This window comes from Coenobita brevimanus, chromosome 55 (genome assembly GCF_032717465.1).
Source record: "Coenobita brevimanus isolate Jiangsu-jjx chromosome 55, ASM3271746v2, whole genome shotgun sequence".
In the NCBI taxonomy this organism is placed as follows: domain Eukaryota; kingdom Metazoa; phylum Arthropoda; class Malacostraca; order Decapoda; family Coenobitidae; genus Coenobita; species Coenobita brevimanus.
The window spans coordinates 506,675-534,646 of NC_137008.1; the positions used below are offsets into that span (position 1 = coordinate 506,675).

The window sequence follows — 27,972 nt, forward strand, 5'->3', positions numbered from 1 at the left end:
TAACCTTGTGAATAAGTAAATCCCACACAGAAACAGGTGTAACATCTAGGTAATTTTCCCCATACAGATTCAGTCTCTTCTTGGCCTCCTCTTGACTCAACCCTGATGCATCATTGTGGAATTTGCTGAAGGTTGGTGTGTAGTCAAGAGGCCTGTATGGGTTATGCAGGGATCAGGTTGGGGTTAAGCAGGGGTTATACTCTTTTTAATTTTCATCATCATCATCATTTTGTCTCCTTTTGACTCAGCGCTGAACCATCCTAGAGAAATTTGCTGAAGGTTAATGTGTAGTCAAGAGACCTGTATGGGTGAGGCATGGGTTAGGAAGGTGGCAGGCTGAGGTTAGGCAGGAGACTGGAAGGGGTTAAGCAGGAGTTATACTCTCTTTACATATCATCATCATCATCATCAGTCTCCTTTTAACTAAACCTTGAACCATTTTTGCTGACTTTGCTGAAGGCTGGTGTTTAGCCAAGAGACCTATAGAAGTTAGCTAGGGGTTATACTCCTTCTGATAAAAGTAAACTCTCAATTATCTGTCGTCACAATATCCAGCCCAATACAATATCTGGTGCTGCTGGCTCGGCTCAGTGAAAGCAATCTCTGGCAAAATTATTCAATATCCAGCACTGCCATGGGATGTAACCCGTATGCTATGTTTGTGCTTTAGTGAAGAGTTTTGTTGGTTTGAAAGACAGACCATGCAGCAACCAGGTACCTGTAGGATAACTCAGTAGGACAAAGAGTAAATTTGGTGAAGTAGTAATGAAGTGACCTATGAAATGAATCAGTATAAGCACTGGTAGGTCCTGACTCCAGAGGCATATAGTTCTGAAACTGGGCAGCAATACATAGGGAAGATGTCACAAAGACCAAAATATTTCAATGTTTTTTCCTCCTAGGCAGGCCTGACCGAGGACAGCTATACCTCTGCGGAGTATCTGGTTATCTGATTTCTTGGTCTTATGTGCTGATGATGTCTGAACATCTTTTTGGTAACAGCTAGTCTGATCTGGAGAGTAATCTTTGCACATCACTACCAATGGCTTAAGCCAAAGTTAGGGTTGATTTTGCTTGCTGGTGACTGTTAGGTTAGGTTAAGCTGTATATATTAGGGTATTATAACTTTTATCGCCATATGGGTTCATACACACCTAATTATCTGAAATCTGGTCAAAAATTTGTGTTTAACTTGACAATGAAAAATCAGGTTTCAGAACAAATATTTCCTGAAGTTAGCATTCATGTTTCTCCTCTACTTTGACAACTAGCCTTGACTGACTTCTGTTTTGTGTAAATATTGACTTACAGTGCAAATACATTAATTTGTGCTTTAAATCAATATTTATGCAAAATGGAAGTCTGTCGATGCATGTTGATCTGAAGGGTAAATATCTGCAAACTTTAGCACGTTTTGGCCCTGAAACCTGATTTTTATTAACTCATATTAAGGAGAAATTTTTGACCAGATTTTAGATATTAGGTGTGCATGAACCTATATGGTAATAAAAATTATAACATTTTCCATTTAAAGTGCCAATTTGGTAAATGACTGTTGATTCAGTACTTCCTCGCACTGGTTGAAAATAGCAGGAGTTGCCCGTTGTGATGAAATGCTCATGACACGCTGCTCGCCACCAGCTTTCTGGTTCTCATGTCTCTTGGAACAGTGATGAATCTTTTCTTGTGTTCTTGCACAATGGAACAAAACACCAACAGTGGTTATTTGCTCAATATGTAAAGCCCAGCAGAATGACAATCACACAACTTAGCTGGGGATCAGTTTAGTTTTGTCTCCGGGCTTGACGGGTATATGATGTCATGGCCACTCGAGGCTCATGCTGACATCAACCTCTTTTTGTGCAACTTTGAAGGCATATGTCTCCAAATTTTGCCTTTGGTTTGTTAAATTAACCATATCACAGGATAATTCAGCACATTTGTCACCCAAATAAATTGTTTAATTAAAAAAAAAAAAAAAATCAACCGTCAACAAGTCCATTTAGTAAGGAGGAGTTATGACAAGTTTAACACCCCCATTCATATCCTAGTGAAGTGACAGTCATAATACTGACTACTTGATACATTGTTTGGAGCACATAAATGTGGAGCTTAAGCCTGTGCAGGGAGTCAGGATTCTGTAGGCCTGAATGGAGAAAGAAAATGTGTGGCTCATTTATTTTGGCAGATATTTGGTTAGTTTCTCTTCCTATCAGGCTTTTTATTTTTTTTTTTTTGCTTCCTGGACCCTACCTCACCCCATCCTTAGGTGGGAAAAGAAGTTGGTATGACAATGATGACAGAGTTATTTTACTTTATTATCATCAACATCCTCATCTCTATTCCCACCCAAGGTCAGGGTGGGGGAAAAAATAAAAAGGCCAAATTAAGTGAGTCACATTCTCATTCGCTCACCAGTCAAACCCCTGGAATTCTGATTCCAGTATCATGACTTTCACAATGCCTAAAACAACCATCAATCCTTCTTGAATACAGAGTTGTGAAAACAGATAAGCATTAATATAATATCTATCTATTGCCAGACGCCTCAGTCCCATAAGGGGTGGACACAAACAAACTGCCTACGTGTCTCCCTGTCCAATGTCACTTCACTGCCTTGCTCCCAGCTCACATCCCCCTCATATACCTCTCCACTCCATCCCTCCATCTCATCCTCGGCCTTCCCTTTGTTCTCCCCCCCTCTACCTCACTAGCATACACTCTCCTCATTAGTCTCTTGCTCTCCCCCCCTCTACCTCACTAGCAAACACTCTCCTCATTAGTCTCTCGCTCTCCATCCTTTCCACGTGGCCAAACCACCTCAAAGTATTTCTCCTAATGCTTCTATCACATCCACATCCACACCACAGCACTCCTTCACTTCCTCATTTGGCAGTTTGTTTTTCCATGTAACTCCACATGCTCGTCTCAAATAACTCATTTCCACTACTCACACTCTTGACTTGTGTCCTTCCAACAAGGACCATATAATAAAAGATATGGTATTGTCTTTTTTCTGCCACTGAGCTGGAGAAAAAAGGGGGGGGGGGACAAAATCCTGGACCAAGCTAAGGTAAAAGAACTACAGGATAAGTCAAAAGTCTGGAATCAGAGGGAAAAGCTAAGTTGAAAGAACAACAGGGTTAGTCAGAAGTCTGGATTCATAGGGACAAGGCAAGGAGAAAGAACTACAGGGTGAGTCACAACTCAGGAACCACAGGGAAAAACCAAAGTGAAATAATTACAGGGCAAGTCAGATGCCTACATTCAATGGGACAAGTTAACTTTAAAGAATTACAGTGTGAGTCAAATATCCAGAAAAACAGAGGTAAGGACTGTGGTAACCTAGCCTAGGGCCCCTGCTAAACCCACCTCAACTTGACGAAGGTACAGGTTGTCTCTTCCCATATATACTTGATCTTGCGGTTCATGAAATACACTCGCACTGCTTTCTCGTCATTCTCTCTCTCCTTCCTTTCACCTCTTTCCACATCTTCTTCTTCATCTTCTTTTTCTTCTTTCTTTTCCTCCCTCACTACCTCCTCCTCCCATTCCTGGTTGTGTATATCCTGCAAGAAAATCAGTCATCATCATCATCCTCATCATCACAACTCTAATTCCTAACTAGAGATGGGGTAAGGTTTGATCAAACACACACACACACACACACACACACACACACACACACACACTAGAAAGAGGAAGTACATAGCCTAAAATGGATAATTATTATGCAATATGCCTATAGTTCTTTCACTTTCATCTGGTCCAAAGATTTGCAGTTTTGCAGCTAATTTCCTGAAATTCAGTGGTAATAAAAGATAATGATGTAGCTCTACATCTTTCAAAAACCTTCTTTGTGACTAGCATTATATTCTAGCATTAATATGCTAGATACGGATGACGACCTGGGATGTAAGGGGTGCCTCCACGTCATCCTGTCCAATGCCATTTCACTGCCCTGCTCCCAATTCACAAACCCCTCTCTCATATACCTCTCCACTCCATCCCTCCATCTCATCCTTGGCCTTCCCCTCCCTCTCTCCCCTTCCACCTCACTCACATACACTCTCCTCATCAGTCTCTCACTCTCCATCCTCTCCACATGGCCAAACCACCTCAATGTGTTTCTCCTAACCCTTCCTATCACATCCACATCCACACCACAATGCTCCTGCACATCCTCATTTGTCTGTCTGTCTCTCCATGTACTCCACAGGCTCCTCTCAGATAACTTATTTCCACTGCTCTCACTTTTGACTTCTGTCCCTCCAACAACGTCCAAGCTTCACTTCCATACGTTAGAGATGGTTATCACAATATTGTCATGTAATAACTTTTTCAAGTCCATGCTCACTTCCCTGTTTCTTATCACTGCCTTCAAGGAACCAGCAACCTTTCTTCCTTGCTGTACCCTTTCAAGCACTTCACCCTCCAAACTTCCATCCATATTCATCACACCCAAGTACTTAAACATCCTCATCATCCAACCTCACTGCACATTCACTGACTTCACCTCTCTTGAAAACCATGACTTTCACTAATCCTTATATACCTCCCCACCTCATCCTCTATATCATCCTCAGATCCTCTTTTCCCCTCACCCCTCTATCTCTCACATACACTCCACTAGTCTGCCTTTCATTCTCCATTCTTTCCACAGCAAAACAGTGGGGAGATGGCAATTTTAGGCCAAGTGAAAGTGAAAACAGTACAGTGAATAATATGGGACACTTAGAATCACAACGTTCCAAGTGCCGATATTTAAAAAATGAGAAAATGCCTCCAAAAGTTTGATGACTTTTAAACATGTATATCTCAGGAACTGAGACAGATATTGGTTTGCTTTTTGTTTCTAAATGTAGTGCAAGGTCTCAGCTATAACATCAAATAATTTACATGAGAGTGATAGAAAGAGAAAAATTAAATTTTATTTCATATACACAGTATACATGACACCTTCACAAACACATGCTTACAAACTCAATTTTACTATCATTATGAACACTCATGATAACCAAAGTCAATTCTCATTACCATTATTACTGTCATGTGTGCCTGTAATGTGTCTATTACCGCCTATATGCATGTGTGAAAATGCCTGTATGTGTAAGCAAAGTTGTAAGCATGTGAGTCTGCTATGTAAAGCATGTGTGTTTAACCCATGGATTGCACAATTACCTTTTTTATCCCACCCCGTGGTGTACAAAAAAATGAAGATTTTTTTTTTTTATTTATTTATTATAACTTAAAGACAAACATCCAGGGCATCATTTGGTAAAAAAAATAATAATAATTTCCCCCTCTCCATTTTTGCATAGGGCCATGCGTAACTTTACGTACGGGAGTAGTGAAAAAATGAGAGAAAAAAAAAAATTTTTTTTATTTACTATGAACTTGAAGATAAACATCCAGGGCATCATCTGGTGAAAAGAAAAAAAATCTCTCTCTCTCTCTCTCTCTCTCTCTCTCCGTCTTTGCATAGCGCCACGTATAAGTTTGCAAAGGGGTGGAGTAGTTAGCGGTGATGTACGGCCAGCACAGCCTGAGCTGTGGCTCCCAACGCGACACTACCCAGCTTGACCTGTGGCTCGCAATCCACGGGTTAAGTGTAGTGTATACTGTGTATGTGAAATTAAATTTAATATTTCTCTCTACAGTATCTCTCTCTGTCATGTAAATGACAGGATTTTATAGCTGAAACCTTGCACTACATTTAGAATCAAAAAGCATTGCAATATGTCTTAATTCCAGAGATATACATATTTAAAAGTCACCAGGCTCTGGAGGCGTTTTTATTGTCTTTTTAAAAATGGCGCTAGGGACATTATGATTCCAAGTGCTTCGTATTACCATCATCATCCAGAACTCTTTTTCCCACCAAATGATGGGGTGCAGCACAATTCAAAGAGCATGAAAAAAATCTGACATGAAGGAGACACTACCTAACAATCTTCCCAGTTACAGTAAAGGGGGAAAAAATGACAAGGAGAAACTACCCCAAAATCTTCCTAATTAAGGAGAAAAAAAAAAAAGGTGAATCTACCCAAAAATCTACATTAAAGAAATGACAAGGAGTAATTACCTAAAAATCTGCCCAATTAAGAAAAAAAAGACAAATTACCTAAAAATTTGCCCTATTTAAAAAAAGAAAATGACAGAAACTACCTAAAAATGTGCCCAATTTGTAAAAAAAATTGAAGGAGAAACAACCAAACAATCAGAGGAATCAGGAAAATGAAATAAAAATAGGAAACTACCTGTGAACCAGCCCAATCAGGAAAAAAAGAAAGTGAAACTACAGTATCTAAAAACCTGCCCAATCATGAATGAAAACTTTTATTGGAAAAACTACTTAAAAACTAACACAATTATAAAAAAAAAGCTAGAAAGGGAAACTTCTGAAATATGTGGCCAATCTATCTATCAATCTACCGTACTGTATCTATCAATCAATCTATCTATCTATATATATAAAAGAAGGTAAGTACAGTATTACAAATCATCCTGATCAGAAAGACAAACCTGATAGGAGAAAGTACTTAAAAATCTGGCAAATCAAGTACAGTACTTTCTTGTTCTCTGGATCAAACCTTACCACCTCCTTTTCCCACATGTATAGTACAATACCTTCAGCAAAACAGTGGTTGCCATGGACAGAGGGCAGCGTTTGTGTGTGAATGGCAACCTGAAGGAGGGTCGCCATGTCAGAGGCAACAGGAGCAGGCCACAAGTGAGCAAAGTCGCTATTACCGTTAACACCAGTCGCTTGATATCACGCTGGTACCCTCGCACTTCCTGTGAGACAGTTAAATAAAATATTATCATTATCATCATCATCCAGACCTCTTTTCCCACCTAAGAATGGGGTGAGATAGGGTCCAGAGCAGGAAAAACCTTTCTGGAATGAGACTTAGAATAACAGAGGAGAATAAATCGTCCTACCCAATACAGATACTCTGAGTGGTAAGGCAGAGGTGCTAGGCAGCAACTTTTACCAGTGAGACACCTATCATCCTTTTACTGTAACTTGGCCCCGATTTTTTTATTTTGCAGCTTACTGGTATTTTACTTGGTTTAATGACTGAATAAGACAATACAGTACTATGGCTCTACATCCTTTCCATGGCATCTATGACTATTATCAGATTCTATTATTAATCTTTTCTTACAAAAGAACATTAAAGATGGGGAGAGCAATTTAGGTCATGTTAGAATATAAAGTGTATACAGGTCCAACAATTCCTGGCTTCCGATCTGGCCAGACCCTGCCAACTAGAGGGACTGAATATAGCCTTAATTAAGCTCTTGAAAATTACAGATCATTCCTATGAAGAAACAAGTGGTTTGGATGTAGGAAGAAAGAATAGAAGGATTTTACGCAAACAGGCATGCAGACAATGTCAGAATGATGTCGCCGGGCTGTCTCCTTTGTGTCATATACCTTAAGTATCTATTCACTTGCTTTCTGCTTTACTCATAATCATATACACATATCACTCCCACTTTTAATAAATAACAAGATATTCTCAATGCCTGTTGCTCCTCCTGTGGAAAATAATAAAATGTTTACATAAACACGCATGCAGATGCCGCCCAGGCTGACGCTGGATGGCTGCCTCTTTTGTGTTATGAAACTTATAAACCTGGGTGCCTGCTTTTGTTTCTACTCACATCCCCCTACCCTGGCAACTGTGTTGTGAGCGGCGAGCCATCCCAAGCACTTGCCAGTGGTTTGGAAGGGCCATGTGACGCATCCCACTTACTGACCCTATTTCAGTTCGTTCATCGATTCGTTCGTTTTTGAAGACTCCAACATGCTTGCATGCATTGGCCCTGGTCACCTAATAGCGGTACTCCATGCTGCTCGACCTCTGGCAGCATCCCCATTCGGTCTCTTCTCACTGAGGTCACATTCAATGACCTTGTCCCAGGTCTCTTTCGGCCTACCTCGCGCATCCCTACCCCTAACATAACACTTTCTGCACCCAATTATCATCCCCCATCATCTCCACATGCCTAAGCCATCTCAATCTACCTCTCCTCAACACAACACCAAAGCACTCCAGTCCCATCCTACCCCTCAACTCTTTCATCGTAATCCTAGACCCCCCCAGGCCTCGCACTCTGGGATGCATTGCACATCCACCTAATCATTGTCATTTCTGTGTGTTTCAGTCTGTGAATATCCTCTTCCTTTATTGTCCAGGTCACACTACCATACAGCATTACACTGCTAACATATGCTGCATACAAAGATCCCTTAGCACGGAGGGAAAGCCCTCTCATTGTCAGGAGAGGCAACAGCTCCCTGAACTTCTTCCAACCACTCCTCACTGTAGCCCCAGTGGCAGCACCAGCCCCACCTCCAGCACATAACATGTTTCCCCAAATTACAAAACTCATCCACACATTCATGAGACTCACCAGCAAGTTCAATTCTTTCACGCCCAACAATCTCCACCCGCTCTCCCCGACACACCGCACACAAGAAAACAGCATTCTCTTGCAGTCTACCTCTGATACCACTACATCTCTTATGCACCTATTTATCACAGACACTGCAGAAGATGGAATTACTTCCCACGCCCTTGTGACCAATCGCACATGGCCACTCTCCCTCTTCTTTGACTGTACCACCACCAGCCCTTGACATCATCACTTTTGTTATCACCCACCTTTAGCATGGAGAAGTGATAATGTTATTGCCTGCGTCTATGTGTGTGTGTGTGTGTGTGTGTATCTGTTACCACTGTCTGTGTATCTGTTACCATTAGATCTCATGAACGGCTTGAGCTATAAACATGAAACATTCATGGTATCAAGATATGGCCCAAATCTTGGATGAGTTAGAAAATGGGCACTCTGGGTCAAGGTCAAGGTCATCAAAATGGCTGCCATAAGTCAACTAATTTTTATTGCTCGCCTTTAGCACCACTGTATCAAAAGAACGGCTTGAGCTATCCACTTGAAATCTTCAGGGTATCAAGATATGGCCAAAATCTTGGACAACTACAAAAATGGGCACTCAGGGTCAAGGTCACCAAAATCGCTACCAAAGGTCGACTAGTTTTTATTGCCTGCCTTCAGCCCCATTATATCTCATGAACGGCTTGAGCTATCAACATGAAACCATCAGAGTATCAATGACATGGCCAAAATATTGGACGAGTTCGAAAATCAGCACTTGGAGTCAAGGTCAAGGTCACAAAAATGGCTGCCAAAGGTCAACTAATTTTCATATGGATTGGCTTTTTGTGAAACGCGGTGACTGAATTCTGCAGAGTTTTGCAAATTTTCTTCACATATGGTTTGTAAGTAGATTCTAACTTGGCCAACAGCATATTTTGGTGGGTGATCAGCATTCGGTTCCCGAATGCTGTACTTTTGTTCCATCTGCATTTACTCTTAAGCCATGTGTTCCATACCAACCCTCCACTTCCTAAATCTTTCCTCTGCCTCCCTTTCATTCTCTGCAATCAACACCAAATCATCAGCATACATCTCCCACGGAAGTCCATTTCTGAAGTCAGGTGAGAGGGCTTCAAGCACCATGATAAACAACAAGTGGCTCCAAACTGACGGCTGGTGCACACCAACATTCACAGAAAACTCATCACTCAAATCTCCATTCACCCTTGCCTGGGTGTGAGCATCCACATGCATGGCCATAACCAGTGCTAGGCAGGTGAGCAAACACTTGAGCAAAGCGCAATTGCGCACCCTTGCGCTCCGGTGATATCGTTTGCACATGCGCACCGCACGAGACCATGCGCAATTTTGTGCTTGCTCACATGAAAAGGCAGGTGCGCAAGTGCAAACTTAGTTGCGCTTGCACAACTAAATTTGCGCTTGCGCACCTACCTTGCGCACCTGCCCTGTGGATTGCGCACTGCGCAAACCAAGTGACACGTGGTCTTGGGAGCTTCCCGCATGGCTGGACAATGGATGGGGGAGGCTGGGGCGGGTCATGAGGGTGGGTTGGTGAACTTGGTGGAGGAAGACAGCCAAGAACGTCCACATGTGGAGAGACAAAGGCGGGAACTGAGACGCGGTTGCGCTGGGGAGTGTACGGTATTGCCATGTCTCTACCCATGCTTGGCTATGAGCACGCAAGAAAAAAGCAGCACACTGACCTACAAGCACAAGGGTCCCTTTTGCTCGCCCAAACAAATGTCACAAAGTGACGAAACACTAGGTTCATGTACATCATGGGCCTAAGGAGTGCCCGAGTAATCCAGATGGCAATGCAACTTTGACTGTTCGGTAAGGAAGCAGATGGCAGTGTGTGGCCGAGAGTTTCCAACTAATCCGGGCAGCTGGGGGATTTCGACCATTTGGCAGGGAGCCGGACAGCCATCCTCGTTCAGCTTGTGGGTTACGTTGTGATTTTCTTGCGTGCTGCCGGAATGTTGCCAGTGATTGGGGAGGCTGGGGGATTTTGACCATTGAGTAGGGAGCCAGACAGCCATTCTCGCTCAGCTTGTGGGTTACGATCTGTTTTCCTTGCGCACTGCCGGTGTTTCCGGTGATCGGGGTGGCCAGGGGATTTCAACCATTTGGTTGGGAGCCAGACAACTTTGTTTGCTCTGCTTGTTCGTTATGGTAGATTAACTGTGCATGGACAGAGAGGCTGGTGAGCCACCCAACGGACTTTTATTACTTTGTAGGCCGGCCAGCCGGCCGGGGGGGCCAGGGGACTTTGGCCATTCGGTTGGGAGCTGGACAGTCATTCTTGCGCAGCTTGTGGGCTACAATGTTTTCCTCATGCGCTGCTGGTATGTTACCAGTGATCGGGGTGGTCAGGGGATTTCGACCATTCAGTAGGGTGTTGGACAGCCTTGTTTGCTTTGCTTGTGGGTTACAGCCTATTACCTATGTGTGGACAGAGAGGCTGGTGAGCCACCCAATGGACTTTTTTGACTTTGTAGGCCGGCTGGCTGCCAATGCCGGAACTTTTATATCCGGCCATGGGCAAATAAATCCGGATACGGTTATAATAGAGCCAAGGCGTAACATCCGGATATGGAGGATAATCAGATATGGAGCATCCCGATAACTGGCGGATTACTGTATACTGAAATGCACTTTAACCTGGGCCAAATCTTTATCCATTTGTAGCTTATTCTGCATAGTTCAGTGGCAGAAAAATACAGTGCTATGGCTCTACATCCTTTCCTTAGCACTTCTTTGTGACCAACATCATATTTGTATACCGGGTACCGTACAGTTTTAATATTATGTTACAAATTGGAGTTCAAGATGAAGCGATACAATTTTAAGTCAGGTGAGAGGGAATGGAGATATAGGTGATAAGTTTTCCATGAATGCTGGTGTGCATCAGGGGTCTGTCCTGAGACTCTTATTGTTTGTCATGGTGCTTGAAGCTCTCTGACGTGACTTCAGAAATGGACTCCCATGGGAGACGCTGTATACTGATGACTTGGTGATAACTGGAGAGAATGAAGGGGAGGTGGAGGAAAGATTTAAGAACTGAAGAGGCAAAGTGGGACACAAAGGTTTGAAAGTAAATGAGGATAAAACAAAAGTGATGATACCTTGGGCTGATGGTGGTTCTCTCAAAGCAGAGGGATTGTGGCCATGTGCAGTTGCCACATGGGTGTGAGATGTATTGTAACTCCATCGTGTGGTGTATTTATAAGTGGGTGCATGAGAGATGCAATGGTATTAGAGGTAGGCTGTGAAGTAATGCTGACTTTGCATGTCCAGTGTGTCACAGAGGGCACGTAGAGATTGCCAGGTATGAAAGACTGATCTTATTGGAGAGTTTCTTGAGTGTGTGGAAGAGTTTTGTTGTTTGGGGGATATGTTATGTGCTGGAGGTGGGGCTGGCTAGCTCTGTAGGTAGGGTAAGGAGTGGTTGTGGAAGTTCAAGGAGCTGTCACCTCTCCTAACATGGAGAGGGCTCACCCTCTGTGCTAAGGGATCTTTGTAGGTAGCATGTGTTAGGAATGTAATGCTGTGCAGGAGTGATTCCAGGGCAGTAAAAGAAGGGGATATTCGTATGTTCAAATGTTCAGAAATGAATGATTATATGGATGTGTGTTACATCCTTAAATAAAAGAAATGGGGGCCTAGCATTGGAAGTGGAAAATTGAGAGGATGGATGTGACTTGTATGTATTAGTGTTGTGATGAGGAGGGGTAGACTGAGATGGTTTAGGTGTGTTGAGAGGATGAAGGATGGCAGTCGGGTGCAAAAGGCGAGAAGTGTGAACAGCATGGGTTGATCGAGTTAAGAGGCAGACCAAAAAAAGATCTGGAACAAGGTCACAGAGTGTGAACTCTGGGATATGGGACTGAACAGCGAGGCTGCCAGAGATCAAGCAGCATGGAGAGCTGCTATTAGGTGACCAAGACTGATGCGTGCAAGAAAGCTGGAGCCTTTATAAATAAAATGATACGATATGGCTGGAGTACAGAGTGTATAATTGACATGCTTAACCTTTTTCTGTTCAGCCCTCTAATGCAAGAGTTAGCTGGTACCCTCAGCCCTTCATGTATGTGCCAAGTCGACCTTGGAACTGTTTTCTTCAGTCTGTATTTAACTCTGTCAATGGTCCCCACTCTTTTAAACACAATGTGCTTTGACATTTCGGAGTGAACAGATAGATTTTTTTTTTCTTTCTACCTGAGTGAGAGAGAGAGAGAGAGAGAGAGAGAGAGAGAGAATTACTCACCAGTTCATCTTTGGTGCCAATATTGAGACGGTCTGGTGCATCTTTACTGGTCCACATGATGGGCTAATGGTCTAAGCACTGGTACACACTGGGTCGTATTTTGAAAACTGAGTACGTGAAGGTGTAAACAAGCCCTTAATTTCTGACGATAAAACCTGAATCATGCGTCGGTGTAACATGTCTGGTGTATCGTTGCTGACTGCACCCTGTAATGTGGGATGCATGCTAATCACACTGGACTGTTACGGGTGTTCCACAAATGATCATCAAAAATTAGGATCTTGCTTCACACTGACTACAACTTCCTTCACACTGGCACTCTCTTCCATTACACTGACTCGCACTTCTTTCGCCATGACTTGCACTTCACAATGACTCCCACTTCCCTCACACTGGCTTCCATATCCTAGACAATGACTCACTCCTTTACACTGACTCCCTCTTCCCTCATACTGACTCAGACCTCATAATGGCTCCCATATCCTTCACGATGACTCTTCACACTGATTCCCATTTCCTTCACACTGACATCCACTTCACAGATTCCCACTTCCTTCATACTGACTTCCACTTCACAGAGTCACACTTCCTTCACAATGACTCCACTTTCCTTCTTTGTCCTTCTTAGCACTAACTCACACTTCCTGAACATTGACTCACACTTCCTTCATACTGACTCACACTTCCTTCACACTGATTCACACTTCCTTCACACTAACTCACCCTTCCTTCACACTAACCCCACTTCTTTCACAATGACTCACACTTCCTTCACACTGACTCAAACTTCCTTCACAATGACTTACACTTCCTCCACTTCCATTTTCTCCAAAGGTTCACACTTTCCTCACAATAACCCCACTTCCTTCACACTGACTCACTTCCTTCTCACTGACTTACACTTCCTTCACTGACTCATATTTCCTTCACTTCCACTTCCTTTGCAGGTTCACACTTCCTTCACACTAACCCCACTTCCTTCACACCGACTCAGACTGGAGTTTGCTCAAGCTGCCACACCTCTTTCTCAGTGATAACACTGTCTTATCTTTCTTATCATTTACCGGCCTCTCTCTCACTCTCTCTCTCTATTTCTCTCTTAATGTACGATATTCTGGCAGCCAGAAAGTCTTTAATTTCTCACCCAAATGTTGCCCTGTCCTCATTTCATGTGATTCAAAAGCAATTCTTTACTTTCTCCCTCCCTCCCTTTTTTCCTTCCTACTCCCCTCTCTTTCTCATAGTTGTGAATCATTTCTGGCAGTCATTACAAGTTACGACACCTGGTGTAATTGACAAAGACACACACACACACACACACACACACACACACACACACACACACACACACACACACACACACACACACACACACACACACACACACACACAGATAGATAGACATTTTAAGAGACACACAGACAGACAAATATGACAGCAGACCAACTCACTAACTCAACTGAGGCATACATAACAGTGGCATGTAACCTCACTCACCCTTCAACTCCACCCATGCAGGCTCCTCCAAGCATGCCTCCAAGGACGGCATCTCCCGTACTCTTCCAGTCCCCAGTAACTCATGACCGGCAGTGTCAACTGGCTCCAGACACTGGGTTTATGTGATCTAACCAGATGTGGCCTAGAATGCCAATCAGGAACAAGTGAGGCTGGTCACCCTCGCCTTACATGTCAGGGCTGAGTAGTGTACCCTGAGCCCCTGCACTCCTGATGGAGACAGTGACAAATAGACAGTGTTATGGCATATCACACGCTCTGAGTTTCTCTCACTTTTATTTTCTTTTATGACATGATATTTTAGTTTCCAATGTTTATTCTAAGTGGATTTTACTGTGTGAGACTTATGCAAGAACTAGGGAAAATAAGAGGACTGCTAAGTGAATTTAGCTAATTTATATACCAGTATGTAATCCTTTTTGTTAACTGACAAGGGCTGTGGTTTTGTGCCCAGAGGCAGCCCAACCACCTAAAGCAAAGAATGCTATGTAAGAGGCTCCACAATTTTCTGGGAATTAATAAGTGATTAAAAGAAAATTATTAACCCATGGAGATGAAGTAAGGACCAGATGGAAAGAATATTTTGAAAGCCTGATGAATGGGGATAGAGAGAGCAGAGCAGCTGTAAACATGATTGGTTTTGGGGGTGTGCAGAGAAGCAATGCAGTGCCAGGAGACGTGACACTCGCACAGGTGAAGAGTGCTGTGAAGCGGCTGAAAAATGGGAAAGCAGCTGGGATTGATGAGGTGTATGCAGAGATGCTTAAATGTAGTGGAGAGAGTGGAATGAAGTGCTTGTTGGAGATATGTAAGAAGGCATGGATGAGTGAAACTGTGCCTGCAGTGTGGAAAAAGGCTGTGATTGTACCCCTGTACAAAAATTAAGGTGAACGAAGTGAGTGCAAGAATTATCGTGGCATAAGCTTACTGAGTGTGGTAGGGAAGGTACATGGAAGAATTATTATAGAGACAGTAAGAGAGATATCAGAAGTCCTAGTGAGTGATGAACATGGTGGCTTTAGGAGTGGCAGAGGATGTGTGGACCAAATATTTGCAGTGAGACAGATAGTAGAGAAGGCTTGTGAGAAGGACCATAAGGTGTTTATGGCATTCATGGATCTGGAAAAAGCATATGACAAAGTAGACAGAGAAGGACTGTGGAAAGTTTTGCGCATGTATGGTGTAGAGGGTAAGCTGTTAGGTGCCGTCAAGAGTTTTTATGATGGTAGTGAAGCATGTGTTAGGGTTAATGGGCATCTAAGTGAATGGTTCACAATCAGTGTGGGCGTGCGACAAGGTTGTGATGTCCCCGTGGTTGTTCAATGTATATATGGATGGGATGATGAAAGAAGTGAAAACACGAGTAATGGAGAGAGGGATGGCATTGGTAATGAATGGTGATGGATGGAATATCTCAAATTTGTTGTATGCTGATGATGCAGTACTGCTTGCAAGTACCGGACAAGAACTTGGTAGGCTAGTGCAGAGTTTTGCTGATGTCTGTAAGCGTCGTTCCTTGAGAGTAAATGTAGAAAAGAGCAAAGTGATGGTTATTGAGAGAGAAGGTGACTCCCAGCGCAATGTAACAGTGAATGGAGAGAGACTGGAATTGGTGAGAGAGTTCAAATATCTGGGTACAGTGATAGAAAAGAGAGGAAAATGTGCAAAAGAAGTTGAAAGTAGAGGGACACAAGGAAGAAGAGTAGCTGGTGCAATGAAGGCCTTGATAAGAAACAGAGGCTTGAGTGTTGCAGGTGCACAAGGCTTACATGAATGAGCGTTAGTGCCAACTTTAACATATGGATGTTAGACTATGGTGTGGCATGAAAATGAAAAGTCAAGAGTAAGAGCAGTGGAGATAGGACTGCTGAGGAATGTATGTGGAGTACAGAGGGTGGATAGGATACGAAATAATGTGAGTCGTGAAAGATGCGGAGTGAGGAAGTCGATGGACACCAGAATTGAAGAGAGTGTACTGAGATGGTATGGTCATGTGGAGAGAATGGATCACAATAGAGTGGTGAAGAAGGTATATCTGAGCGAATTCGAAGGAGGGAGGAGGCGAGGTAGGCCAGGGAGAAGGTGGAGAGATATGGTGGATGAATGTGTGAGGAAGAGAGGTTTGGATGTCTGTGAGGCTAGGGAACTGACAGGAGATCGAGCTGGATGGATGAATTTTGTGAGGAGATGTGCATGATCAGGGATTTTTGGCACCCCATTTTAACATGGCAGCGTCTGGATTGACTCTGTCGGATACGATATGTGAAGCTACAGAACGTGTTGAATGTTTTTGGCGTATCCGATTGAGCCAGGATTCCGGGGGCTTGAATGATGAGTGAATGGAAGCGTGACCCATTGGATTGGGCAATTTTGGGTTGTCTGGACATTGCTACTCCTCACCCTGCCCTTGGGTGGGAAAGGAGGTCCGGATGATGATGATGATGATGATGATTAAAAGAAAATATCAAAATCTATACAAAAACATGAGCACACTGTAGAAGAATGACTAGGAAACAATGAACATATGATACAATAGCTACTTAGATTTACAGATACCCAGTACAGCCTACAAGGAATAATTGATTTTTTTTTTTTTTCCCCCACTTTTTGAGAACATTCAGAGAAAAGGCATCTAGTTTTTCTGGCACAACCAGAAATAGGTAAATGAATGCAACATAAAACATTACTAATAGCTACAATAATTCATTTGTTGAATGCATCTTTGTCTGCAGGGTATTTCCCCAAATTTCCAAAACAGAACCGATTATTTTTATACCTAAGATGGAAAAAGACAATTCTCAATCATGGTACTAGAGACCTACCCCCACCTCTGCCAGCCCTGTCCTCCTGAAATGACGCATAGCTCCAAAGATTAAGACAGACAAGGGTTGAGCCAGGATTCATATATGCCTACTGTTGTGGGGGATGTTCCATAAACTGTCAATTTTAAATCCTGAGTCTTGCAGATGACCGATCTTGCATTAAAAAATAATGTGTTGGTGGAACTGTCAGGAGCCATTATTGCAAAGACAGAAATGAGACCAAATGAGATAAAAATGTATACAGATGGCCTTAAAGCCATGCTCCTGACACAGGAGTTCCAGCATCAACGTGATGATCTTCAGGAAGGAGTCATGGGAATCACCAAGTCCTGCAGATGAGGCGGGAGTTGAAGGTCTAGATGCTAGATGCTTTGGGTGGTGGGCAGATTGGATGAGGACAGGGTTGTCTAGAAATTGATGTACCATTTTGGGGAGGAAGTGAAAACATGCACTCATCCTCAGTACAAACCCCATCATCAAACCAGTCACTCTGAGGAGGACTGGTCGACTGCCTCTGATTACCACTGCGTCCACAAACCTGCATGCACAGGGCATGGACACGCATCTCTGATGATGATGAGGGATGGGCTGACACCCCTATCACTGTAGTACAACGCTTTGCCATCCACATCACTATCATCCACTGAAAAATCTAAGTGGTCACTCAGAAGGGCATACAAGTACAGGCAGACCCCGAGATGCGATACCTCAGCATAGCGATGGGGGTAGAAATATCACCCTACTCCAACAAACGATGGCCAAACCCCGGTTTAACGATTTTTTTTTTTTTTTTTTTTTACAATTTTGAGAATACCTTAGACAAATTTTGTGTTCAGGTTGATTTATAAACTGTTTTTAGACTTAGAGTAATGTGTTTCAGTCATAGGTGGGGTGAACATTGTCATTTTGGGGTACAGTTTACTAAGATTGATTTATTCCAGCCCCATTTTTGATGATTTTCAGATTTCATTTTTGGGTTTAGGTGAGTTATAAACTGCTTTTAGGCTTAGTTTGCTTGATTTAGAGCTATCTGAGGGTTTTGGTTAGCTAGGAACTTGTTTTTGGACTCATTTGGGTGGGTTTAGGACTTGGTTGAGAGGGAACCCCAGGGTCAAAAACTCACCCCTATACTTTACACGTTAAATCAACCCCAAGATAAGATACCCTACTTAGCGATGGGTTTTTACTTAACCAACTGCATCATTAAATCGTGGTATGCCTGTATTTGTTGGACATGGCCAATGACGCATAGGAGACCTTTGGATCCATCCTTTGAGCCTTTCAGAAAATGCAGGAACACTGAGAACACCAGAATCCAAGTGCAGGGGGTTAAGTCCCCAGAATAGTTGCTGGTAGTCTTTAAATGTCAGGGTCAATTGATGGTACTATACTCATTTTTTTTTTTTTTTTTTTATTGAGGCAAAGCTGCACTTGACAGGTCAGCGATGATTGGCTGAATGCAACATTACTTCATAATCTCTTTGCCTGTTAGCATTATTAATTGACACATATCTGAGGGAGAAATTTGAGTGAGTAAACGTTATTCAGACATGTTGCATTCAGCCAATCATCACCAACATGTCAAGTGCATCTTCACCTAAAAAAAAAAAAAAAAAAAAAAGTATAGGCATGAAGCTGCAGTCTTCCAGTACGCCAGGCAAGACCGGGAGGTTACCTGGTGCGCACCCCCACATAAGTAACATTTGACGTCATCTGTACAGTACCGTATATTGCACTTATCCATCAGACGTCATGTGATGAAAGCCACTGCAATTGGTTGACAATTTTTCTCCATTTATTTCTGTCACGCACAGCTACTGTTCCTTGCTCAACAGACATCCCTCTAGCATCCAGCGCTCTCTTCACACTGTCCATCCATCCTATTCGTGGTCTTCCACTCAGCCTTACACCCCTCACATCAGATCTAGTTATCTTTTTCACCAATCGCTCATTATCCATTCTCTCCATATGCCCAAACCATCGCAACACCCTCTACTCAACTCTACCAGCCATCTCCCAAACAACTCCACTTCTCCTTTGCACTTCATCATTTCGCACTCGATCCATACGCGTCACTCCACACATACTCCTCAGACACCTCATCTCCATTACATTCAAACTTTTCCTCTCTGCTACACCCATATTCCATGTTTCAGCCCCATATAACGCAGTCGGTACCACAACACCCTCATCAGCCTCCTCTTTACATCCATTCTAAGCGAATGACATCTAAACACTTTTTTCATTCCTCCCAGCATTTTACCTACTTCATTTATTCTAAACTTCGCTTCTGCATCTATTCTTCCATCCACAGCAAAAAAAAAAAAAAAAAAAAAAAAAGAAAGATAGAGGGATAACTTGTGCAGCTTGGCAAACCCTTATAACATTCATTGGACTCGTCTCTCTCTCTCTCTCTCTCTGGTTTTGTTGTTGCGTTGGCTCGATGTTAAAGGCGCCTTTTATGTCTTACTGACGGTGGTGTTGTACAGGGTAGTGGGGGTGCATAGCGAGAGTGAGAGACTAACTAGGAGAGTGTACGTCAGTGTGGTGGAGACCAAGGATGACAGTGAGGAAATGACATCGGAATAAATGAAAGAAAAGTGGGTGCCGAATGCTAATCGCCCGCCAGAATATGCTGTTGGCCAAGTCCAAGACTTTGGCCATATCTTGATACCCTGAGGAAGGTTTGATGTTGATAACTGAAGCCGTTCATGAGATATAATGGTAACACACACACACACACACACACACACACACACACACACACACACACACACACACAGAGGAGGGCAAAAACATTATCGCTCCGCCAGTTTATTACTGGAGAGAGAGAGTGAGAGAGAGAGAGGTGGGGGGGAGGGAGAGAAGGGAAATTAAGGAGGCAAAACAAGGGAGGCGGGGATGGACGGGGAAAAACGTAATAAGGTACAGAGAAAGGTAGCTGAGGAAGCAGGTAGTGAAGCAGGAGGGAAGACAGGCAGGGAAGAAGGCAGGTAGGTAAGCAGGTGGAAAGTGAGAAGCAGGGAGGCAGTAGGTGGGCAGTAGGTAGGCAGTAAGTAGGCAGTAGGTGGACAGTAGGTGGGCAGTAGGTAGGCAAGTAGGTAGGCAGTAGGCAGGCAGTAGGTAGGCAAGTAGGTAGGCAGTAGGTGGGCAGTAGGTGGACAGTAGGTGAGCAATAGGTAGGCAGTAGGTGGACAGTAGGTAGGCAAGTAGGTAGGCAGTAGGTGGGCAGTAGGTGGGAAGGTAGCAGGTAGGGAAGAAAGGCAGGCAGGTAAGCAGGAGGTGTAAGGCAGAGTGATTGGTAGGTAGATAGGCAGGTAGGTAGGATGAAAAAGACAGGTAGATGGATAGATAGATAGATGGATAGATATTTACTGACCACAAAAATAAATGCACAGAATGATGAGGTAACCAGCAGTCAAGGAAGCAGGCAGACAGCTGGAAGGCAGGGAAAAAGGCAGACAGACAGACAAAACAAAAAGGTACACACACACACACACACACACACACACACACACACACACACAAAGACAGGTAAGCTAACAGACACAGACAGGAAGACAGCCAAACAAAACAGAAAGGTAGAAACACACACACACACACACACACACACACACACACACACACACACACACACACACACACACACACACATTATATGTTTTTCGTTATGTCTACTCTCTCTCTCTCTCTCTCTCTCTCTCTCTCTCTCTCTCACACACACACACACACACACACACACACACACACACTCACACACACACACACACACACGAGGGATGTTTTGTGACTTAATACACCTGTCTCGACCTCATTAGTGATGTGGCAGGTAAGAAGTTTAACTCTCTCTCTCTCTCTCTCTCTCTCTGAACTAAGAACCAACGTAGATTAAAAGACAGAAAAGTATAAAGGATAAACAGAGAGAGAGAGAGAGGTGTTGCCGTGAGGTGTGGGAAGCTGTGGCAATGAGAGGTCAGTAGGGCCGTTCCTGAATTATTCTCAGGTAAGAGGTTCAGGACCGTTCTGGGAGTAAGAAAGGGACCGTTCCGGGAGTAAGAAAGGGACCGTTCCTGGAAAGTAATAAAATAAGAGGGAAGGAAGGAAGGACTACGTTTTTATTTTTATTTTTTTTTCTTAATTGAGGCGAAGATGCACTTGGCAGGTTGATGATGACTGGCTGAATGCAACATGTCCAAAAACTATTTACTAACCCAAATTTCCCCCTCAGGTATTTATTGTCAGTTAATAATGCTGGATTATGAAGTAATGTTGCAGTCAGCCAATAACCACCAACCTGTCTAGTGCATCTTAGCCTCGATGAAAAAAACGGAGCATAGTTAACACTTAAGCATTAGACCATACACTGGCTGTATAGCACTGAGGCTGTATAGCACACTGGCTGTATAGCACACTGGCTGTATAGCACTGAGGCTGTATAGCACACTGGCTGTATAGCACTGAGGCTGACGCTGATGTGTGTTATACACTGGCTGTATAGCACTAAGGCTGTATAGCACTAAGGCTGTATAGCACTGAGGCTGTATAGCACTGAGGCTGTATAGCACTAAGGCTGTATAGCACTGAGGCTGACGCTGATGTGTGTTATACACTGGCTGTATAGCACTAAGGCTGTATAGCACTGAGGCTGTATAGCACTAAGGCTGACGCTGATGTGTGTTATACACTGGCTGTATAGCACTAAGGCTGACGCTGATGTGTGTTACTCGTATACACTGGCTGTATAGCACTGAGGCTGACGCTGATGTGTGTTATACACTGGCTGTATAGCACTAAAGCTGACGCTGATGTGTGTTATACACTGGCTGTATAGCACTAAGGCTGACGCTGATGTGTGTTATACACTGGCTGTATAGCACTAAGGCTGACGCTGATGTGTGTTATACACTGGCTGTATAGCACCAAGGCTGTATAGCAGACTGGCCGTATAGCACTGAGGCTGACGCTGGTGTGTGTAAGGGTGAGGCAGTGATGGCATGGAGAGAGAGAGAGAGAGAGAGAGAGAGAGAGAGGGTATAAAGCTAACAAAATGAGAGGACACCTGCAGTAGGCGGGTTGGGCCATGCTGGGCAGCTGCTGGAAGACTAACTCAACTACTGGAATGAGATAAGGATGGCAAAGAGGCTGTGTGTGTGTGTGTGTGTGTGTGTGTGTGTGTGTGTGTGTGTGTGTGTGTGTGTACTGTACGGTACATACATATAGTTCGAGAAATGGATTAAAAGGTCAATCAAAGGGATCAATATTTATTTACACTATTTGTCTGTCTACCTACTGTCTATCCACCCAGTAGGTACCATCCACTCACCCGATTTACTAGATAGTTACGTATAGATAGTTCCAAAAATAGATTAAAAGATGACGAAAAGGCATTACAGTTTTGTTCTCTTACCTCTCCGTCTACGTACCTATCTATCTTTCGATTAGGTACCATCCACTCATCTGATGTAGTAACATTTATTAGATACATACCTTACATATACATAGTTATAAAAAATTATTAAAAGTTAAAAGGCTTCAGTATTTATTTTCTCTACCGTATCTATCTATCTACTGTACTAGGTACCATCCATTCAAGCGATGTAGTGATAAATTTATTAGATAATTACGGTATTAATAGTTGAAAAAGAGATAAAAATTTAAGTAATAGACATCAATATTTATTTTCTGTACCTGTCTTTCTACCTTCCTATCTATCTGTGTAGTAGGTACCATCCATTTAGCCGATGTAGTGACATTTATTAGACACACATGTATAGTTGCAAAACTAGAATATAAGTTGATTAAAAGGCATCAGAATTTATTCTCTCTTCATCTCTTTCTACGTACCCATCCATCTAGTTGATACCATCCACTCACCTGATGTAGATAGATTTATTAGATACATACTTATATATAGTGGCAGAATTAGATTAGATGTTGATTAAAAGGCACCAGCATCAATATTTATTTTCTCTACCTGTCTGTCTGCCTACCTGTCTATCTTGAAGCTACCATCCATTCACCCGATTAAGTGATAGATATATTAGATTGGTACATGTGGATAGATACAAATAGAGATTAAAAGTTGATTAAAAGGCATCAATATTTACTTTATCTACCTATCTGTTTATCATGTCGGCTAGGTATCATCCACTCACCCGATGTAGTGATAGATTTATTAGGTACAAATAGATAGCTGCAGAAATAGATTAAAAGTTGTTTGCAAACTATTAATAGTTATTTTCTCTACCTGGCTTCCAAACTACCTATCAGTCAAGTGTGTACCATCCACTCACCTGATGCAGTGATAGATTTATTAAATAGATAGCTACAAATAGTTGCAAAAATACATGAAAAGATTAAAAGGCAATAATATTTATTTTATCTAAATATCTACCAAAAAATCTGTCTATCTAGTAGGCACCATCCAGTCATCTGATGTAGTGATATATTTATTAGGTAAGTAAATATTGTTGCAAAAATAGATTGAAAGTGTTAATTAAAAGTCATCGATATTTTATTTACCCGTCAATCTGCCTAACTAGGCTATCTGTCCAACCAGTAGGTATCATCCACTCACCCAATGTAGTGATTGATTTATTACATAGATACCTATAGATAGTTGCAAAAATAAATCAGAATTTGATTAAAAGGCGTCAGTATTTATTTTCACTACCTGCCTGTCTACATTCCTATCTGTCTATCAAGTAGGTACCATCCACTCACCAGATGTAGTGATAGATTTATTAGTTACATAATGATAGTTGCAAAAGTAGATTAAAAGTTAATTAAAGGCATCCGTTTTTATTTTATCTACCTGTTTGTCTACCTACCTATCTGTCAGTCTAGTAGGTACCATCCACTCACCCGATGTTGTAGTCCGGTAGATATATTATATAGATGCCTATACACAGTTGCAAAAAAGAGATTAAAATTTTATTAAAACGCATTAACAGTTATCTCTACCTGTTCGTTTGCCTACTTATCTGTCTACGAAGTAGGTACCATCCACTCACTTGATGTAGCCTAGAGATAGATTTATTAGATACATACCTGTTGATAGTTACATAAATACATTAAAAGATGATTCAAAGGCTTCAGTATCTATTTTCTCTACCTGTCTGTTTATCTACCTATCCGTCTATGAAGTAGGTACCATCCACTCACCCGATGTAATGACCGATTTACTAGATAGATACATATAGACAGTTGCAAAAAATTGATTTAAAGTTGATTAAAAGGCATCAGTATTTAACTTCTGTACCTGTCTGTCTACTTAACTATCTATCTTATAGGTACCATCCACTCATCTAATGTAGTGATAGATGTATTAGACAAATTCATACAGATAGCTGAGAAAATAGATTAAGAGTTGATTAAAAGGCATAAATGTTTATTTTCTGAATCCAATCTATCTCACTAGTAGGTACCATCCACTCACCCGATGTAGTGATAGATTTATTAGATAGGTATATCTAGGTAGTTGCAAAGATGGATTAAAAGTTGATTAAAAAGCGTCAACAGTTATTTTCCTACCTGTTTCTATACCTTTTACCTACCTATCTACTGTAGGAGTTACCATCCACTCACCCAGTGTAGTGATGCATTTATTAGATTGATTCATATAGTTAGTTGCAAAGATAGATAAAAAGTTTATTAAAAGGCATCAGTATTTATTTTCTCTACCCTGTCTATCTATCATGTAGGTACCGTCCACTCACCCGATGTACAGTACTCATAGATTTACTAGATAGATACATACGGGTAGTTTCAAAAATAGATTATGTAAGAGTTGATTACAAGGCATCATTATTTATTTTCTCTACTATCCTTATCTGTGAGCTAGGTACCATCCACTCACCCTATGTAGTGACATTTACTAGACTGATGCATATAGACAGTTGCAAAAATAGATTAAAAATTGAATAAAGGGCATCAATATTTATTTTGTTTACCTGTTTGCTTGCCCTGCTGTCTATCTATCGTGTAGGTACCATCCAGTCATCAGATGTAGTGATAGATTTATTAGATACGGTTGCTACATAACGGTATATACGAGTATAGCTGTAAAAATAGATTAAAAGCTGAGTAAAAGACATCAATACTTATTTTTCAACCTCTCTTTCTACCTTCCTATCTATTTATCCAGTAGGTACCATCCACTCATACGATGTAGTGATAGTTATTTGATACTCATATATAGTTTCAAAAACAGATTAAAAGATGATTAAATGACATTACATTTTTTTTTTCTCTGCCACTCTTTCTAAGTACCTATCTATCTAACTACTATGTACCATCCACTCATCAGATGTAGTGACAGATTTATTAGATATGTATATATGCTTAGTTGCAATAATAGAATAAAAGTTGATTAAAACGCACCAATATTGTTTCTTTACCCTATCTATCTATCTGGTAGGTGCCATCCACTCACCCGATGAAGTCATAAATTTATTTTGTAGATATGTACAGATAGTTGTAAAAATATTCTAAAAGTTTATCAGAAGTCATCAGTATTAATTTTCTTTTCTTCTCTGTCCACCTACGTATGTGTGTATCTTGATACCATCCACTCACCCGATGTAATGACATAGTTATGTGATAGATGCATATAGATAGTTGCAAAAATAGATAAAAGTTGGTTAACAGGCATCAGTATTTATTTTATCCTGTCTCTCTACCTACCTATATGTCTATCTAGTAGGTACCATCCACTCACCCGATATAGTGATAGATTTATTAGGTAGATGCATATATAATTGCAAAACTACATGAAAAGTTGGTTAAAAGGAATCTATATTTATTTTATCTACCTGTCTGTCTACTTACCTATCGGTCTATCCAGTAGGTACCATCCACTCACCCAAGGTGGTGATAGATTTATTAAATATACATATAGATAGTTGCAAAAATAGATTAAAATATGATTAAAAGGTGTGAATATTTATTTTATATACCTGTTTGCCTACCTGCCGTACATATCTGTCTATATAGTAGGTACCATCCACATATCCGATGTAGTGATAAATATATTAGGCTGATAAATACAGACTTGCAAAAATAGCTGAAAAGTAGATTAAAAGTCATCAGTGTTTCTCTCAGCATGCCTGCCTACCTACCGATCTGTTATGTAGCTACCATCCACTCACCCGATGTAGTGATAGACTTATTAGATAGGTACCGGTACATAGTGATAGTTAGAAATATGGATTAAAAGCTGAATAAAAGGCATTAATATTTATTTTCTCTACCATCTCTAGCTATGAGGTAGATACCATCCACTCATTCGATGTAGTAACATTTATTAGATAGATACATATATAGAGAGAGTTGCAAAAGTAGTTTAAAAGGCATCAATATTTATTTTATTTACCCGTCTGTCTGCCTTCCGATCTGTCTATCGTGTAGGTACCATCCACTCACCCGATGTAGTGACATTTATTAGATACGGTAGATACATACCGGTACAGAGAGTTGCAAAAATAGATTAAAAATATTTATTTTCTCAACCTGTCTTTCTACCTTCCTATCCATCTATCCAGTAGGTACCATCCAGTCATCCGATGTAGTGACAGAATTATTAGATTCCCGTATATAGTTTCAAAAACAGAATAAAAGATTATTAAAAAAATTACAATTTTTTTTCAATAAAAGATTATTAAAAAACATTACAATTTTTTTTCTCTACCTATCTGTCTACGTACTGTACCTATCTATCTATCTATCAAGTAGGTACCATCCACTCATCTAATGTACTCACAGATTTATTAGATAGACATGTATACAAATCTACGGTGGCTCAATCGGTAGAGAGGTGGCCTGCAGTCCTACCGGACCCAGGTTCAAATCCCCGCTGGGGCAGGGAACAGTTTAAGGATTTGAATTTCATAAAATCAGGCTTTACTGATCTACCAGAAGACCCGCCGACATGTCGTAAAAATGCCCCCGCTAATACCAACACACCAGTCCTGTATGAGACAGCCCTAGCATGTATTCAGTATGGACGGTGGGTGTTAGTGCCATAAAAATACCCCCGCTAATACCATTACACCAGTCCTGTATGAGACAGCCCTAGCATGTATTCAGTATGGACGGTGGGTGTTAGTGCCATAAAAATACCCCCGCTAATACCAATACACCAGTCCTGTATGAGACAGCCCTAGCATGTATTCAATATGGACGGTGGGTGTTAGTGCCATAAAAATACCCCCGCTAATACCAGTACACCAGTCCTGTATGAGACAGCCCTAGCATGTATTCAATATGGACGGTGGGTGTTAGCGCCGAAGTGGTGACATGTAGAGGTGTATGGTATGTAGGAGGACTACTGGGCCTTGGCAGCAGGATGTGAAGCCTATGCATAAAAAAAATAGATAGGAGGCGAGGGAACTGATGGCATGACAAGGACATTTTAAAGATAAATTGATAGACTGATAGATAGATAAGTAGATAGATAGATATAGGAAGATATACAAATGCTAGATAGATAAATAGACAGAGGGACAGATAGATAGATAGTGAACATTTATAGTACATAGGAAGAGAAAAATTGGAATGGTAATTTTATAAGAATGTAGGACTTAAATCCATAGATAGATAAATAGCTGCAAATAGATAGATAAAATGCTCTAGATAGATAGATAGATAGATAGTAGATAGATGGATAGATAAATAGATTGATAGATAGGTAGAAGATAGATAGATAGATAAATACAAAGCTGCAATAAATGGGGTGAGGGAGGTGGTGACGTGTGGGGATTGATAGATACACAGATAGATAAATAGGTCCAGATAGATACACAGATAGATAAATAGGTCCAGATAGATACAGATAGATAAATAGGTCCAGATAGATACACAGATAGATAAACAGGTCCAGATAGATACACATAGATAAATAGGTCCAGATAGATACACAGATAGATAAACAGGTCC

The 27,972-nt window shown here is 41.6% G+C and overlaps 1 protein-coding gene across 1 annotated transcript in view; it reads right to left on the reverse strand.

Moving 5' to 3' along the window:
- Positions 1-12,757, reverse strand: part of LOC145401190 (polyamine-transporting ATPase 13A3-like) — a 93,866-nt gene extending 81,109 nt beyond the window's left edge. Inside the window, exons 1-5 of the mRNA XM_080273494.1 lie at positions 12,701-12,757; positions 6,631-6,798; positions 3,482-3,569; positions 3,373-3,439; positions 5-152 (exon numbers count right to left, since the gene is read on the reverse strand). Coding sequence (XP_080129620.1) covers positions 5-152; positions 3,373-3,439; positions 3,482-3,569; positions 6,631-6,798; positions 12,701-12,757 — 528 coding nt within the window. The remainder of the gene's footprint in view (positions 1-4; positions 153-3,372; positions 3,440-3,481; positions 3,570-6,630; positions 6,799-12,700) is intronic.
- Positions 12,758-27,972: the final 15,215 nt, after the last annotated feature.